Source organism: Seriola dumerili, unplaced genomic scaffold, assembly GCF_002260705.1.
Source record: "Seriola dumerili isolate Sdu_G_001 unplaced genomic scaffold, Sdu_1.0 BDQW01000092.1, whole genome shotgun sequence".
Classification (NCBI taxonomy): domain Eukaryota; kingdom Metazoa; phylum Chordata; class Actinopteri; order Carangiformes; family Carangidae; genus Seriola; species Seriola dumerili.
Genome location: NW_019174347.1, coordinates 926,886 through 945,138, shown reverse-complemented (window position 1 = coordinate 945,138; position 18,253 = coordinate 926,886). Strand labels below are relative to the sequence as shown.

At 44.4% G+C, this 18,253-nt stretch overlaps 1 protein-coding gene across 1 annotated transcript in view; it reads left to right on the top strand.

Annotated features, from left to right (window-relative positions):
• Positions 1-4,954: 4,954 nt before the first annotated feature.
• ptpn23 (protein tyrosine phosphatase, non-receptor type 23) overlaps positions 4,955-18,253 on the top strand; it is a 17,664-nt gene continuing 4,365 nt past the window's right edge. Inside the window, exons 1-21 of the mRNA XM_022746182.1 lie at positions 4,955-5,159; positions 7,185-7,259; positions 8,048-8,175; positions 8,477-8,553; positions 8,733-8,782; positions 8,871-9,002; positions 9,092-9,172; positions 9,271-9,402; positions 9,585-9,632; positions 10,413-10,469; positions 10,602-10,660; positions 10,774-10,853; positions 11,507-11,621; positions 11,741-11,806; positions 12,312-12,457; positions 12,611-12,928; positions 13,133-13,287; positions 13,416-13,747; positions 13,858-16,372; positions 16,702-16,886; positions 16,980-17,084. Coding sequence (XP_022601903.1) covers positions 5,076-5,159; positions 7,185-7,259; positions 8,048-8,175; positions 8,477-8,553; positions 8,733-8,782; positions 8,871-9,002; positions 9,092-9,172; positions 9,271-9,402; positions 9,585-9,632; positions 10,413-10,469; positions 10,602-10,660; positions 10,774-10,853; positions 11,507-11,621; positions 11,741-11,806; positions 12,312-12,457; positions 12,611-12,928; positions 13,133-13,287; positions 13,416-13,747; positions 13,858-16,372; positions 16,702-16,886; positions 16,980-17,084 — 4,940 coding nt within the window. The 5' untranslated portion in view covers positions 4,955-5,075. The remainder of the gene's footprint in view (positions 5,160-7,184; positions 7,260-8,047; positions 8,176-8,476; positions 8,554-8,732; positions 8,783-8,870; positions 9,003-9,091; positions 9,173-9,270; positions 9,403-9,584; positions 9,633-10,412; positions 10,470-10,601; positions 10,661-10,773; positions 10,854-11,506; positions 11,622-11,740; positions 11,807-12,311; positions 12,458-12,610; positions 12,929-13,132; positions 13,288-13,415; positions 13,748-13,857; positions 16,373-16,701; positions 16,887-16,979; positions 17,085-18,253) is intronic.

The following is an 18,253-nucleotide window of genomic DNA, read 5'->3' as shown; positions in this document are numbered from 1 at the left end:
CTCTCCGCCTACATCATATTCTTTCTCCCTCTCCCCATTATGTCTCTTTCTCTTGCCTTTCTCTCATCGCCATCTATTTTTCTCTGTCCCCTCTGTCTGACTCCTCACATCTCATTCACTGTCTTTCTCCCTTCCTGTTTTCCCCTCCTCAACTCTGTCTGAATGTCTGCTCTGTCTTTTTTTCCCCAAAATGCCCCCCCCCCCCAACCATCCCCACCCTCCTGTCTGTCCACCTGTAGCAGTATCACCAGCTCAGTGTTGCTGGTATCCATGGCGATGTCGAAAGGGCGTCTTGTCGAACTTGCTGAGGCAGTGGTGGACGTCTGCGCCGTACCTCAGCAGGAGCTCGGCCACCTCCCTGTGGCCGTGCAGGGCTGCCCGGTGCAGCGGCGTCATCTTTAGCATATCTTTTGGCGTTGATGTTGGTGCCGCTCTGCACAGATGCACAGCGCCCCCCAGTGCCGAGAAGAGGAAAGAACACAAGAGAGAGAGGGAGACGAACGGGAAGTGATGAGAACAGATGTCTGTGACTAGGCAGGTAGGAGAGATCAGAGGTATGTGGACACAGGGGCTCCATACATTGATATTTTAGACAACAGTGTTCTTGTCTTTTATGTTTTATATAAAGCTCTTTGAATTGCCTTGTTAGCATTAGGGAAATGTGCTACACAAATAAACTTCCCTTGCCTTTTAACTCTGTAGCAGCAATGTCCCAGTGCATGAAGCCAGGTCTATAAAGAAATGGTTTTCCCAGTTTGATGTCAAAGAACTGGACTGCACAGGGTCCTGACCTCAAACCCCATCAAACACCTGTGGGATTAAGTTCTAGTATTCTAGTAGAGATCTTCTAGTGTTTCATCAGAAAACCCTTCATGCTTGCAAAAAATAAAAAAACCTGAAGTACTTGCTTTTTTATTATTTATAATTACCTTGTTATATTTAATGACAGCAGCCTTTAATGACCCTCCCTCCCTGCGGCCACATGGCGAGGGGTCCTGTCCACCGACACCGGCACGCAGCAGCGCCTCTGAGGTGGGGTGATGACAGCCCAGCTGGAGGAAAAGAGGAGAGAGAAGTGCTACAAAAAAAGGAGCAGCTGGAGGTGATTAAAGCTCTAAGAGGATTTTTTGTTATCTTTATCCAGGGAGATTTCACTTGACATTAAGTTTTTTTTTTTTTTTTCATACAGTGCCAGCAACTCCACGGTTGGTATTTACACAGTTATTTGCAATCCCACCTCGCAGCTGCTGAGTTAAACACAGCAAAGGCTCCACAGTGAAACTGATTGTGGTTGATGAAGAAGGAGGAATTTCTAGTTCGTTCATGTTACAGTTAGAAACAGACTTCTGCTATAATTTCTCTGACTTTTCAGGCTGCTGCTGCGTTAGTCATGGATATCAAGGAGCATTAAAAGAGCATTGTATGTGTCAAGCTCACCTCCGTATAATGCAATTTGAAAGCCTCTTCTGACGGAGCCCTCTGTCTGGTAAACGCCTATCAGACTCAGAAGTTGTAACAGGAGTCTTGAAGTACTCACCTTTGTCAGATACATTTAGGCCCCAAACTTCTCCTTCACTGCAGTGATTTCTGTCATCACATGACATAACAACCTCCACATCTCTGAGTCTCCTCTAATGCAGCGCTCACACCGTGCCAGATAAACTGTAAACACAAACAGTTTTTCAGTGACTACAAGCAGGACGTGATGCAGGAGTTCTCTATCTCATACACTGCGGCACACAAGACAGGTAATCCACCAGTGTTGCGGGAACAGGAATCTAAATTATCCTCTTTTATATTCACACTGTAGTCTTTACTCAGGAAGAGAGGGAGACAAATCAAACCATCATTCACGCTTGATTTAGAATTCATACATATGAATGATCTGCGATGCGGTTGTTTTAATAAATTAACAAGATGAAAGCTGCAATTTCTCTGCTTATTTAAAAATGCAGACATCATGATTGAGAACATGGCATAAATCCACTAAATCCTGTGTCCTTTAACACTGTGACTACTCCTCTATGTAAATGTTTTCAAATGTGATATATTCTACAGACAGACCGCGACTCTAAATATGATTCATTTTGACACACTTCAATCTGTCATCTGTCGTTGTGCAGGCGAGACAGGTGGCGTCAGGGAGCATCAGGGGGAAGAGGACATTCAATAAAACTACATTCGTGGCGTACAGTGTGCCTGCGAGCAGTAAATTATAAATGAACGTTATATATAGATATGATAAGACTCAGAGGAAGCATCAGTGTAGTTATTTAATGTAAGCTTGTATGTTTAAAATAATGATGAATTATTTAAAAAAATGGTTCTTTGATTATTTTAATGATTAAAAAGTATGTAAAACACTTATTTTATCAGCTTGGATGCCAAATCAATGTATTAGAAATAAGGATTATGATAAAAAAAAAAAAGTAAAGACACTGATGCTCGGTAGTTTTAAAAACAGCTTGTTACAGTGCAACAGATGTTTATGAAAACAAATTATGTTCTGCAACTACTGGAATCTGAGTGCCTGTGTAAAATATATTTATAGTGCAGCTGAAACAATAAGCTGATTGATCAGTTAGTCAATGGATGGATGGGTGGATATTTTGGTAATTGATTAATGATTAATCATTGAAGTCATTTTTAAGTTGTGAGGTTTTATTTGTCTTAAGTGAATGAAAAATTTTTGGGATTTGACGACATCACCTTTTTTAGGAAAATTCTAATATATATAATTTTTATTTTCTGATATCTATAGACTAAACGATTAATCAGTTGATCAAAAACTGTCAGATTCATAGATAAGTGAAAAAATTGTTAGTTGCAGCCCCAGACTATAGTTCAATAGGTTTCAGACACATGTGGCACAGTATATATACAGTATATACTGTATATATACAGTATAATGTGTATTATATATATTTAATGTGTTAAAAATATACAGTAGATGTGCAAGCAAACAGTTTACAGTAAAAACTGAGTATCTGAGTGTTGCTTTTTCCTTCAAGTGTCTGCTCAGGATTTCTTTTACTTTGTCTTATCTTTCTAGCTCAATACATGAGGCCTCAGCTTTACTGTCACACTGCCACTGCACCATGTCCAACACATGCCTGTATTATACCTCCATGGTCCAACATGAAAATAATGGCTGACAATCTCTGGTTCTTAGTAGCAGATGAGCGTTCACGCTCATTTTATCATGGATTAGCTTGAAGATTATTTCGTAATTAACCCATATCAACCTCACCCAGTCTGGCGTGAGCGGAGCCCCATTGGCCATCAGGGCTCTGACATCATCATTCTGTCTGGTCTGCGCCGCCTCCAGCAGCAGCCGCTTCCTGAGATGCTCCAGTGACATCTGCTGACTGGGAGGAGAAACAACACAGAGAAACACAACATGGTCAAACAAGGTGAGAAATTTCAACTGAGCACGAGCTGATGTGACCAGTGGCGGTTCCAGCTCGTATGGTGCCCTGAGCAAATACCCCCTGCCCCAGCTACAACTAAAGACACACTAACTTTTACATCAAATCACTGCAGTGTGTCTGAAAACATTTCTGTGAATTTCTATAATAATATTCCTGTGATATTATCCCTGAAAACAAACCATTAATCCAGCAGATATTTCTGAAAAATATATGTTTAAGTTCTTAAATATTCTGATATTATTCCTGTTAATACGATAAAATATTACTGAAAATATTCTTGTAACAAATGATCATAACTTTTAAAAATAAATTATCTGCCATTGGGTGAGGACAGGTGGGATAATAATAATAATAATAATAATAATAATGATACTAATAATAATACTAATACTAATACTAATAATGATAATAATACTACTACTACTAATAATAATGATAATAATAATAACAACAATAATGATAATAATAATAATAACAATAATAATAATGATAATAAAGACCTAAATCGTGGAAATTCATAAATTCGCACAGAGAAATCGAGGCACAGGAATAACATGTGACATTTAAACCTTTTATTCAGTCAGAATTGCTCTGAAACGAATGAACTGTATGTTTATGATTGTTATATGATTATTAATAATAACTTGAACTTCATGCACAACTGCTGTTGGACTTTTACCTTCACTTACCTGCAGCTTATGAAATTTTAACATTCCTTCACTCACAGCTTTAAATTTACGGATTTTGTTTCATTGCAGCTGATGTTTTTCTGGACTCTTGCTTCATGTTTGCTGGTTTTACTCTGTGTGTCCATAAGAATGTGAGTTCTCATGTTGTGTAAATGTGTAATTTAATAAAAGACTTTGAAATCTGAGTTAAGTGACTTGATATTTTCTATCATTCAGGTGTCAGAAAGAAAACACGATCTGTCTATTTAAGCAATATCACCTCACCTGAAGATGTCATATTATCCACGCCTGTTTCATTCCCATAATCCTCCTCTGACGACCATACATCATTTCATTCAAATGCTATTTCTGGAAATATATTCATCTTTACGTTGCAAAGTTTTTTGTTTTTTTTTTACAATCTAAGATAGATAACGACCGTTAACGTAACGCTAATTAACGGTTAATAGAACACCTGTAAAGCGCAGTGATACATGTAGTTAAAAGTCGCAGTGCTGCTATAGGCCTACTCTCTATCAGCACTCATGGAGTTTCTCTTGTCCAATCAAATTACTTGGTCGGAACTAACTGTTGTATAAAATAAATTACTCTTATTACCCTTATTACAGTATTATAGCGGGAGAACTATATGCTTTCTACAGAATGAAGATAGGAACAGCAATAGACGTGATAATATCAACTTCATTTTAACGAATAGCTCAATATACGTTTTGCTTTTCGAAGAAAATAGAAAGCAAGTCTAGTTGCACCACTGACTACATTTCCAACAAATCCGCGCGCCACGTATTGGGGGCTACGTCACTTACGCGTCTTACTTCCGGTTGAAGTGTAAATGGATACATGACACAGTTGTTTGGGAGGAAAGCTTTCTTCTGGAAAACCGTTAACGTCCACAAAACTACCGACGAGGTTTGGACATCGTAACGGCTGATAGCGCCGTCTAAAGTCGGCCGCGATGGAGGCGGTCCCCCGGATGCCGATGATCTGGCTGGATTTGAAGGAGGCAGGAGAGTTCCAGTTCAGCCCGTCCGTCAGGCAGGTGAGCTGGGTGGGGAATGGAGCAACAGGGCTGAGGTCGAAAGTCAACCACGCAGGGATTATGGACGAGTGGATAACCTAATCAAGAAGCTAACGTTAGCCACCGGTCAAACGAGCCAGTAGCTGTCACTGGTCTGGGATAGAATTTTCCAGAACGGGTAGCTAGGTTCTGACTGGCAAATCCCCCTGACCACCGCCTTTTGTTTGCTAATGTTAGCATCCTGCTAGCTAAATAATAAGCTAGAACCCCAAGTCGAAGTTCGTAATTAGCTCTAAACCAAGTGGCTAACTCCTAGAAATGAACCAAACTACTCTGCACTGAAGTCATAGATACGCACTGTTAAAAATGAGGCGCCTCGCTCCTCACGGCCCGGTCAGACTGCCGACGTGAACATAATAAACAGTGATCTCATTGTCACATGCACCTGGACGCAGGGGCTTCTTCACATGCCAAAGGAGACAAGACAACGGATATATATATATATATATATATATATATATATATAACGGATATGTTATATATAACATATTTGATCATTCTGTTATTTACATTAATTGGGAAATATACAACGCAGTCACTAAGTTACACCTGTTACAATACTGCTGGTAATGAACAGGTTTTAATAGATACATAACAAAGTGAATATCAAACATAACATTAGAAGCAACCAATACATTGGGGACTCTTTATTGATTGCTTTCAAATCGTTCCATAGAGAGAATTCCTTCATGTGTGTTTGAATGTTGCACAAAAGAAGTATAAGCCATGATATGTAGGGCTGCAACTAATAATTACTTTCATTTCCATAAAATCTCAGAAATTAGAATTTCCCACAGCCCAAGGTGGCGTGCTCAGATGTCTTGTTTTGTCTCACCAACAATCAAAAACTATATATTATTGATATTTTGTTTACTATTATGTACAAGAAAGAAAAACATAAAATATTTAAGCTGGAAAGAGGAAATGTTTAGTATTTTTGCTTAAAGAATGACCAAGACAATGAAAGTCACTGTTGAATTTCAAAAGTCATTGCTCATTGTGATGCATACTGATTTCTCAAGTAATTAAAAACATCACCTATTTTCAAGCTCACGTGTCTGATATTTGTAAGAAAGAAAATTTTTAATCTGGTGATCTATTTTTCAGCTCCTTCCTGGAGCAGATAAAAACAGATCTTTGCCCTCTTTGGTTACTGTATTTTGCAATGGACTGTCCACATCAGCACCTTCATTCAAAAATGCTGTCTGTCTTGTGTGAAAAATATTGCTAACTGACATGGTGGTGGTATTATTTTAACTTAATTCAGATTTTGGAACAAGTTAAAGTATAATATGTGAGAAAATAATGTTGCGTTCCTTATTGGCTAATTTCAATCAGTTAATCATTTAAGACTGTCTCTAAATTGGCTACAGTTTCATGTGTTTACCTCAGACAAAAGGTAGAACAGCTCATATTTGTCTTGTGGAAGTCAAAGCGGGACAATGCCTGTCCTGTTGCTGTGTCATTGAGCATCTCTCCTGAAGCCCTGTGACCTTCCTGCCTCCATGATTTCATTATAAAACAGAAAGAGATGGACTAGTAAGAGAATCAGTATGTCTGCAGGGCTGTTTACCTCCTGACCTCACATTAAGTAGCTTGTTTTCATTTTAAAGACATTTCAAGGGAAATGTTCAAAATTTTGGACTTTTTGCCTTTATTCCAGTAGGACAGTGAGAGATAGGCAGGGAAGTCAGGGAGAGAGAGGGGATGATATGCAGCAAAGGGCTGCGGTTGGGATTAAACCCATGTGCTCTACCTGGTGAGCCACCGAGGCGCCCCCAAAACCTATATTTTCTAGGCAGTCATCCTGCATGATGTATGTTTTTAAATATGATTCTATTAAAGCCAAACATATTAAAACATATTTTGCTGGTCTGGATTTTGTTTTTACCTAAACAGCCTTTTTTCAGCATGAGCAAGTAAGGAACAGGATTTTTAAAATGCACCATGTTAACCTGCTTGCTCTTCCTGTCTCCTCTCGGCTAGTTCATCTTGAAGAACTATGGAGAGAATCCGGACAACTACAACGAACAGCTGAAGAAACTGGAGACAATGCGGCAGGTAGGCCATGTGCGAAACGTCTCCAGATTCAGCAGAAATATTTTCCAACCTGTTTGTCATTATGTGGAATTCCTTTAAAGCTGCTTGTGAATGTAGTTGAAGTTATTCCACTGTCTAACATCCACTAAGATACGACAAACGAGAGGCTCGGTTCATTCTCATGTATAACAGCTACAAGTCCACCTGTGTAAGAGGAAATGTGAACACTTTCAAAATGCTTTTTCAGTTATTTGTTGATTTACTTATAGTAAGGAAAAGTCAGGATGACGAAAGTGGGAATTTAACAGTTGACACAAACTGTTTCACAGGAAACAAGGGCCTCAAACTGTGAAGAAATCATGCAAAGATCTATAGAACTATACAGAGTTTATCACATATATATTATCAACCCTAAGTAAATCAGAATCCAGCTTCACAACTACAGAACCTGCTCTCAAATAAGATGCAGCTGAGCTCATCAGAGATGAGGATGTAATCATAAGAGTTTGTGGTTTGTCTTTACTCTGTCTGTTTCCTGTGGGACACTCTAATGGAGTCAAATGTTGCTGTCTAACAGCTGAGGGATATCTGATGGTGTCAGTTTGCACATCCATCCAAGATCTGATCCCAGCGAAGACTCGAGTCCACATGACGACTAAAAATGAGCTCATCAAGAAAATAATCAGTTCTTAACATTACACGATGTACAGATGAGTCAGGTCACGGTGTGTTTCCAGATGTGGTGATTTGTGTAGCTTCAGTGGTGAAGAGCAGCCGATCAAGCACATGAGTCTGTGTCTGTTCCACAGAGCGCAGTGAATGTGACGAGGGATTTCGAGGGATGCAGCACACTGAGGAAGTACTTCGGCCAGCTGCATTACCTCCAGAGCAGAGTTCCCATGGGATCGAGCCAGGAGGCTGCTGTACCCATCTCATGGTAGTAACACACACAGACACACACATAGACACACACACACACAGAGGTAGATAACAGAGGCAGGACTGAGCATTCACACACACACCAGTCCTCCTGCAGTCTGATCTATTGTTTGCCTACACTCCAGAGGGTTGGAGCTTATTTTAGAATTCCAGTCACTGCGGTTTCATCTGGATAAAAATGTCAGTTCAGTGCCCTAAATGATAATGTAGAGAGGTGGACAAAATAACAACACAGTAAAATATCTAATAATCACAGATGCTCTGTAATATGCCCTTTTTAAATTTTTGTTTTTGTGCAGGACTGAAATTTTCTCTGGAAAAACAGTCACACATGATGACATCAGCTATGAGCAAGCCTGCATCCTCTACAATCTTGGTGAGTGAAGTCACCTAGAGCAATTTATAGACGCTCATTAAAGCAGATAAACGTATTTATCTTTGCAGGATATCCTGTAAAAAGACTGGGTGATGGGGTGAGACCACTCAGACTCTTGCCTTGTTTCACTTGAAAAAGTGAAAAAGTGTTAACTGAACCTATCTCTGGATTCTCTGTAGGGGCCCTGCACTCCATGTTGGGAGCCATGGATAACAGGGTGTCTGAGGAGGTAAGACACACATGTATACACAAAACAAACACAATCATGTACCGTATGTGATATACGTAGTCCCACTGACTATCTGCCTTGCTTTCAGGGGATGAAGGTGTCGTGTACCCACTTCCAGTGCTCTGCCGGGGCATTCTCCTACCTGAGAGATCATTTCAGCCACAACTTCAGTGTGGACATGAGCCACCAGATCCTTAACCTCAACATCAACCTTATGCTGGTAGGTTACACATACTGTATGTAGATACACGCACACACGCATGCTCGCTCGCGTGCTCGTTGGAAAATCAACCAGTGTCTACTTCCCAGGGCCAGGCTCAGGAGTGTCTTCTGGAAAAGTCCATGTTGGACAACAGGAAGAGTTTCCTGGTTGCACGCATCAGCGCTCAGGTCAGTGTCTTACCATTATATTTCCATCACATTTAATAACATCATATCAATCAATAATTCAAATATTAGAAGGTATAAGTGTGGCTGTGGCGCTGCAGGTGGTGGATTACTACAAAGAGGCCTGCAGGGCTCTGGAGAACTCGGAGACAGCCTCCATGCTGGGGAAGATCCAGAAGGACTGGAAGAAACTGGTTCAGATGAAAATCTACTACTTTGCTGCTATTGCACATGTGAGTCTAATGGCAGAGAGGCACTCAGACACACGCACACACCCAACTGTGTGTGTCTGTGTGCGTGTGGTAATTCCGTGCATGTATGATTGTGTTTGTTTGTTGGAATTTGATTACTCAGATGCACACACAGACACAAAACACATTTCCTCCTTTCTCTGACTTGTTTTTTCTCTCAACAGCTCCATATGGGAAAACAGGCTGAGGAGCAGCAGAAGTACGGAGAGCGGGTAGGACCACATTTCACACTCAGGATTTTTATTACATCTGCTATCAGGTTGCTGTGGCTTTGATCTATGTGTTTTTCACTATTGGTTGCTGCATAATTCAAAATAGAAATGAACAGTTCCTCCAGGAATTTGTGAAGAATTAACACAAATTCAATTTTTCCTTGAATATAATTCAATTCAGAACCACTTTTACAAACCACTGTCAAATAAAAATCAAGTCTCAGTCACCACGATGGTGACTTTTCTGTCCTCTCAGGCTCTTACCTCCAGGCTGTGTATCACTTTCAATAAGGTTCTCCAGTGGTTCCACCATTTTTAAAGGAATAGGTGGGCATTTAGGGAAACCTGAGACTTATTTGATTTCTCATGTCTGTACGCTAATTATAAAGCAAGAATGAGCAGACAGTTAGCTTAGCTTAAAGCTCTGGCTCTGTCCAATGGTAAAGAATATGGTTGTTGCCAGTCTGTTTGCTAAGCTAGTGGCATCAGTCTTAGCCTCTAAATCTTGACAATCTTGTCAAACTGTTTTTCTCTCAGACACTACTACACAGCATTTTGGAAGCACTAAGGTTACCTTATAGACTAAATTCAGGGTGAAGAAATTACATACACACATTCAACTTCCTGCTACAGAACAGGATAGCAGTTACTGAGTTTACTGTTTCAGTTATAGCACACTACTTTTCCTTCAGCTAAATGTCTCAAATAAAAATAATGTTTCACCTTCGTCCGGCTCAATCCAGTTTTCCACTCTGCTCCATTTCTTTCTTTTTCCAACAGTTAGCATACCTGCAGAGCTCCATGGATAAACTCAGTGAAGCCATCAAGCTGGCCAAGGTAGAACAGCATGTACTTCCCTGTAACACAAGATGAAATAATTTTAATGTCACTACAACCAGTCTTGGTGTGTGTTTTCCACTTGTGTAATAAACTAATAAACTCTCCTTTTCCTTGTCTTGGTACAACCAGGGTCAACCTGACAGTGTGCAAGAGGCCTTGAGATTCACCATGGATGTTATCGGTGGAAAGTGAGCAACAAGTCCTGTATCACAGTTGTTGGTATTTTCATGTAGATTCGCTGGTGTCTTATAGAAGAAACTTACAGTATGTGAAAATGTTGTCTTTAAACTTTCATCTCCAGGTTTAATTCAGCCAAAAAGGACAACGACTTCATCTATCATGAGACGGTTCCCTCTCTGGAGACTCTGGCCTCAGTCAAAGGTAACAAGAAGCTTCACTGCATTCACTCGCTTTGTTTATGCAAAGCTGCATTTGCATGTTGCAGTATGTGTCTGCTGATTGATGTGTGTAGCCCTTTGTGTGTGTGACAATTTTCTTGAATAATAAGCCACTGATTTGGTTTTAAAATGTCTGAAAATACTGAAAAAATGCAAATCACCAATATCCAGTCCAAGCTGATGTACTCAAATGACTGTATTGTTATTTCTGTCCAAATCCCAAAAATAGTCAGTGTAAAATTATATAAGATGAAGGAAACCAGGAAATATTCACAGTTGAAAAGCTGAAGCCAGTGATTTTTTTCTTTTCTTAAAGAAATGAATTACACAAATAATCGATTGTCAAAATCGTTGTAGAATCATTTGTAGAATAAAAAGTCAGTGGACTAATCGCTTCAATTGATTACTTCTGATTACTCACATTAAAAATACTGTCAGTGAGACAGGCTGACTAAAACTGGCTGCATGCTGTGCTAAAAAAAATAAACTAACTAACTAACAGCTGTTTCTTTCTCATGCGATTTTGATCGCTCCTGTTCTGATGATCTGTGTAATTCTGTTGATAAAATCGAGTCTGTTACTGTCCCTGTAAAACCAACACCTCGTTGCTCCCCCCCCCCCCCCCCCCCCCCCCAGGTGCACCACTGGTGAAAGCTCTACCAGTCAACCCCACCGACCCCAGCGTCACTGGACCAGACCTGTTTGCCAAGTTGGTGCCAATGGCTGCTCATGAAGCCTCTTCTCTGTACAGGTAGGCACTGTCAGTGGATGCTGAGTTCGTATTAGACAAGTTTGTGTTCATTTAGCCTTTCATGCTTAAAGATAGTTTATCAATGTCTATCGGTTAAAGTTATGTTTGTGTTCTTCCAGTGAGGAGAAGGCCAAGCTGCTGAGGGACGTCATGGTCAAGATAGAAAGCAAGAATGAGACACTAGAGTGAGTACATGAGTGTTTGGGGCTGAGATCAAATTTGTGACTATTTTTCTGTTACTATGCTGTAAATTATTATATATTTAAAATTGCGAGCTTTTAAAAAAAATCCAACCTACCAACCAAAGAGTTTACTATTAATCTATAAGAATCTCAGGTAATGGTCAGGTCCTGTTTGAGGACATGTCTGTCGGTAGCCACAACCCTGTGCTGTTACCTAGGTATAAAGACGAATGCGCTTATGTCATTTGATCCTTGGAATTGGATCCGTAGTGTAACCTTAGTGCCACTGAAACGCTGCAATGTGCTGTACAAATTGCAAATTATGGACCTGTCACTTTTTATAAGAAGAAAACCTAAGTAAAGATATTACCTGTAGCAGTTTTGTCTACAAATGGTGACTTCCACCAGTCCCAGGTTCAAGTGTCTAGTGCAGGACTAATGGGAATAGATTTTTATTTTACCAGAAGCTGAACCAGTGTGAGCTGACTGGTTTCGTCTCCTCCTGCAGACAGTTCATGGACTCTCTGGGCTTGGAGCCGGAGTCTGTGGACAACCTGGACATGTACAGTCACATCCCTCCGGTCCTGATGGAGAAATGTGCTGCGCTCAGCGTTCGACCCGACACCGTCAAGAGCCTCATCCAGTCTATGCAGGGTAAGAAGTGTATGAAACAATTACTGCTCCAGACTGTTGAATACACTCAATCAAAGTTTTGGTTTTATAACATTTTTTGTTTGTGTTTGGCTCTGTGGCACTTTGCTGTGTGCCTCTGTGTAAATAATGCCCGTCACATCCCTGCCTGTGCAGTGCTCTCGGGCGTCTTCACTGATGTGGAGTCTTCACTGAAGGAGATCAGGGACGTCCTGGAGGCAGACGAGGCCGGCGTGCGAGCCCTCCAGGAGGTCGGCGGCCCCGCTGCTGGCGAGATGCACCCAGCGGCGCAGGGTCAGGCTCTGGCCGAGATCCGCAGGGACCTGGAGAAGTACATGGAGGCCCACGAAAAGGCCAGTTTCACCAACACGGAGCTCCACCGGGCCATGAACCTGCACATCAGCAACCTGCGTCTGCTGGGGGGGCCGCTGGAAAGTCTGAGAGAGGCCCTGCCCCGGCCCCAGCTCAGTGAAGGTGAGGGCGTGTTTGATGAATGAATGAAAGTTTTTCAGGCTTGATATTATTATCATATTTAAATCAAATAAGTTAAAGAATAAGAACAAATCAAAGGGCCAGAAAACATCAATAAAAGGCTTTTGAGAATAACCAGAAATGACATTTACATGTTTACAAAACATTGATTTTATCTCATATTGTTGTGAATGTAACGACATGTAGAGGAAGTAGCAGGGCTGCAGTGTATGAAGCGGATCCTGGGGAAGGTGCAGGAAATGAGGGAACAGAGAAGCTCTTTAGAGAAACAGCTCCGCGACCTCATCCAGCAGGACGACATCACCTCCACCCTCGTCACCACTGACCGGGCCGACATGAAGGTAATCTGTTAGAGTGATTAAAGGAGGATCTGCCCACTTAAACCGCACCAGTCAGTGTTTGTTCTGTGTTATCTTGAGGCTGAATTTTCATTAGCTTTCCAAGCATTAACTGTGAGATCTCCTTTCAGCGTATATTTGAGGACCAGCTGAAGAAGTACGAGCAGGTGAAGGTGTACATTGACCAGAACCTGGCGGCTCAGGAGAACATCCTGAAAGCTCTGACGGAGGCAAATGTTCAGTACGCCTCAGTTCGCAAGGGCCTGAGTCAGACCGAGCAGCAGTGGAACAGCACGGTCCAGGGACTGGTGGGCTCGTACGAGGCCTACGAGGACCTGATGAAGAAGTCACAGGAAGGGAAGGAGTTCTACGATGACCTGGAGGCCAAAGCGTCCCGTCTGCTGGAGAGAGCCAAGGCCCTGTGTCAGACGAGGGCAGAGGAGAGGAAGCCCGTCCTGGAAAAGTAAGGGGGACATGAAATAATAAAGGTCCAATAATGGTACAAATGACGAAACTTCTGTTTTAATCCCTGATTTTCATGCTGTGCCTCTTAATTGTTTGTCTCGTCCTCAGAGAGACTCAGAAAAAGCCTCCAGCACGGCCCACAGCGGCTAAACCCTCCCTGAAGCCAAAGGCTCCAGATGCCGACTCTGCCTGCTCCAGCCTGGAGGACCCGGAGCTGGCCCAGCTCAGTGCAGCCATCTTGGCCTTGGGGGGTGACCTACCTGAGGAGCTCCGCAGCCTCCCCCCTGACATGTCAGCCCTCCCCACCACTCGTATGCCCGGTCCGGAAGCCTTCATCCCTCCTGGTGCTAACCTGGCCGGCAGCAGCTCTCTGCCTTGGCCTGGTGCTCCAGCTGCTGGTCTTCCTCGCTTCCCCGCCAACCTACCGCCTCCAGAACTTCTGGCACGGATAGCTCAGTTTCCTACTTCAGGGGCTCTAGCAGCACAGGGGCCCCTGCCACGAGGGCCCCTCCCTCAGATGACTCCACAGATGCCTCCGCAAATGCCACCCCAGGCAGCGGTGTCAGGCTATCGGCCACCCCCTCCTCAGGCTCCACAACCTGGCCCTGTTGCCCCGACACCAGTCCGGCCTTCAACCACCACTGTGGACAGCATCCAGGCCCCCATCCCCAGCTACGCCCCCACACCACACCACCCTGTCCCACCTGCAGCCTCAGCGGGCTACACTGTGCCTCCACAGATGGGGGCCTATCCACAGTTTATGCCCCAACCAGGGATGCCCATTCGAGGCCCAGGGCAAACTGCTGCGCCCCAACCTCAGCAGCAGAAGCACCCCCAGCAGTACCCCCAACCCCTCCCTCAGGGGTACCAGCCTGGACCAAGGGCTATTCCTGGCCCTCACCCTCACCCTCCCCAGCAAGCCTACCCCCATGGATATATGCCCCCACAGCCTGGTGTTCCTCCCCAGTACCAACAGGCATTCCCTGGGCAGCTGCAGCCTCAGCAACAAAATGGCTTTCAGCCTCGGATACCCCAGGGCTATCAGACTCCACAGGGCTTTGTGCCCCAGCCGCACCCCCAGATGATGCCGGGCTCCATGCCAAGGCCCCCTCAGGTCCAGATGCCCCCTCATGCTGCGCACCCACAAATGCCCTCAACGTCTCAGCCAGCTCCCCCTGTATCTCAGCCCTACCTGCCCCATCCCAGCCAACAGATGCCCCCCGGACTCCCTCACCAACACATGTTGCCCCCCAATGCCCAGCAGATTCCGCCCCACCCACAGATGCAGATACCAGGTGGTCCCAGAGCACAGATGCCCCCAACAAGTCAGCCAATGCCTCCAGTCTCACAGAACTACATGCCCCCCACTAGCCAGCCCATTCACCCCACCCTGCACCCACAGGTGCCTCCTGCCTCACAACCTCATATGGTCCCTGGTCCTCAGGTCCACCTGCCAAGGGGCCCTATGCCCCAAATGCCCCCCGGTGCTTTACCCCAGCAGCACCACCCCCACCCTGGACAGCCCCCTGTACCAAACATGCCCCAGCAGCCCATGCGGATGCCCAGCCAACCCCAGGCTCAGCCCCCTCACTCTGGGGGAGTGTGCTACCCAGGAGGGCCTCCAATGATGCCCCAGCAGCCCCTAGCACCACAGCCCGCGGCTCCCCAACAGCCTCAGGCCCCTCTCCCCATGACCCATCCTCAACCCTCTACTATGTACCCTTCAGCTCCAGGACCAAACGTACCTCCAAGTGCCCCGCAGCAGCCCACTTCCATGGGCCCACATGGTCCTCACGTCCCCCCAACACAGCACATGATGCAGCCCTCACCTGGAGGTCCTTCAACGGCTCAAGCACCCAACACGGTCCCTCCTTCCCCGTCTCCTTCCCCCTCTCCGTCCCCCTCTCCAGGTTCTACCTCTCTGGGGCTGAACCCTCAGCAGAGACCCACACCAACCCCCACCCCCGGAGGCACAGCCCAACCCACTCTTCCCTCTCCCTCTACTGTCTCTCCCTCCACGTCGCTTTTTCAACGGCAGAACTCCAGCACAGACGACCTCCTCTCGTCGAGCCCAGAGAGCCAACCAGGAGGCACCAAGGCCCCCACCAACGTCCTCCAGCCCACTAAAGCCGACCCGCAGGATGGCGAGCGTCGAAAGAAGAGCTCACAGGGAGTTCTCTTGATCCAGGGCGACCCTTACCAAGCTCCGGAGCGTGTCGCCCGGCTTCACAGTGAACTGGAACGTTACAGAGCCCAAGTAGACTCCCTGGAGCACCCCTCGGAGACCGAGGGTGGCCTGTCGGTGCTGGACGCCCGCTGGAAAGAGCTGCAGGACCAGCAGGAGAAGGACGCCCGCCAGCTCTCCATCGCCATCGCCCGCTGCTACACCATGAAGAACCGTCACCAGGATGTCATGCCCTACGACCTCAACCGCGTGGTACTGCAATCGGGCAAAGACGACTACATCAACGCCAGCTACGTGGAGGACCTGTCGCCGTACTGCCCGCGCCTTATCGCCACACAGGCTCCGCTCACCGGCACGGCCGCAGACTTCTGGCTGATGGTGTATGAGCAGAAGGTGTCACTGATAGTCATGCTGGTTTCAGAGCTGGAGCTGGATAAGGTACTGAGTTTACTTTAGTTTAGTTTAGTTTACACAGTGATTTAACAGAAAATTCATTTGGATTTCTATGAACTTTTAGTCTTAGATTTCTTCGAATTTGTTTTCTCTTACATTTTCTTACATCATCTCTAATGTGTTATTGCATCAGTGAAAAACATGCAGACATAATACTGAAAATTGTTTGGTTTGTATGAGGATCACACATTGATAACCAGTTAGTTTTTATCAAGTATTGTTTGATAACAGCTCCTACAGAAACCCATTCCACCCACAGTTCATCTAATTTACCTCTCTGTGTTTTTAATGTTGTCTTCTCCTTCTCTCTCCAGGGAAAAGTTCTGCGCTACTTCCCAACAGAGCGCGGCCAGCAGCTCTCTCAGGGACCAATCACACTCAGCCTGACCACGCAGAAGACGACGCCGACGCACGTGGAGCGCATGATCAGCCTGCAGTACCGCGACCAAAGCCTGAAGCGCACCGTCGTCCACCTCCAGTTCACCTCCTGGCCCGAGCTGTAAGTCACTAGTTCCTGTGAAGTAACAAACGACTCTGATCATGTTTGAGGTCGAAGAGGTTCGACTCATCATTTCTCCATGTTTCTCGTCAGCGGTCTTCCTGACAGCAAGAGCAACCTGCTGCGATTCATCCAGGAGGTTCATGGACACTACCTCCACCAGAGGCCCTTACACACACCTGTCGTGGTGCACTGCAGGTGAGTGTGTGTGTGTGTGTGTGTGTGTGTGTGTGCCATGAAGTCTGGCAGTATATATTTAAAACAGAGGTTAAAACCAGCCTGCAGCCCAGTGATGTTTAAGGTCCAAGTAGCTGGTTGGTTTATTCTACAAGCGTCTTGAGGAGCAAGTGGTGAACTTAGGGATTTATGTGTCAGTTTGTGTCCTGTCTCTAATGCAATTTAAGAGCACTGGCATATCGCAAATGATGGGAGTGTCAAGTTTAACAGCACGTTTATAATATGGTCAAAGCTGTGGCGATAAGTCTAAAAGAGCGAGATGCAGGGATCCAGATGGGTCATTAAGAAGGTTATAAAGGCCTGTCAGTAAAAATAATTAAAAGTTTGGTTTTACTCCAAGTCACTAGAAATGAATCCATTCAGAAAATGTACCATAATTAGTTGTAATGAGGTTTCAGTCTCACTGCTGTAATCTATAGACAGTTTAATACTAAGCCTGCAGCTGATCCTCCAGTGTTCAGTGTTGTTCAAGTTCACACTTCACAGGAGCTGGGGTCAAAGTTCAGTTCACACAGATTCAAATGAACTAGTTTCAGTCATTTCTTTGGTTTTAGTTTTAATGAGCTGCTCAGAGCGGCTCATTAAAAACTACCCATCCGTCCCCAGGCCCCAATCACTGCCACATTACTGTAGACCACTGTAGAGTCACAGGCAGAGGATACTTCTGAAAGCCAGGAAAAACCAATGTGAGTAAATGTTTCACCTCTTAAACAATGTGTCACAAGTCAAAACAGATCAAATGTCATTCAGCTCTACAGCTTTTTTTTATCATGCAGAAAGTATAAAAGAAGAAGGTGCAGTAAAGGTATAGATGCAGTGAAATTTTATTTAACCTGTATAAAAATAACAATACAGATTACAGACTGGTAGAGGCTCCACCACTGGATTCATTACAGTCTCTTCCTGAAACACGTGCTGTGATTTCAGTGCTGCAGAGCCCACGATGTAGAGAAAGGGGAAAAAAAAAAAAGACCAGGGAGTCAGCAAACAGCTCTGCGGTGCATCGCTGCCACCCTGTGGTGTGTGAGTGTCGTGGACTATCACGAGAGGTTGACAACGGAAATGTTTAGTTCACCAGAAACACAAGCACGTTCACAACACAACACAACACAACACAACACAACACAACA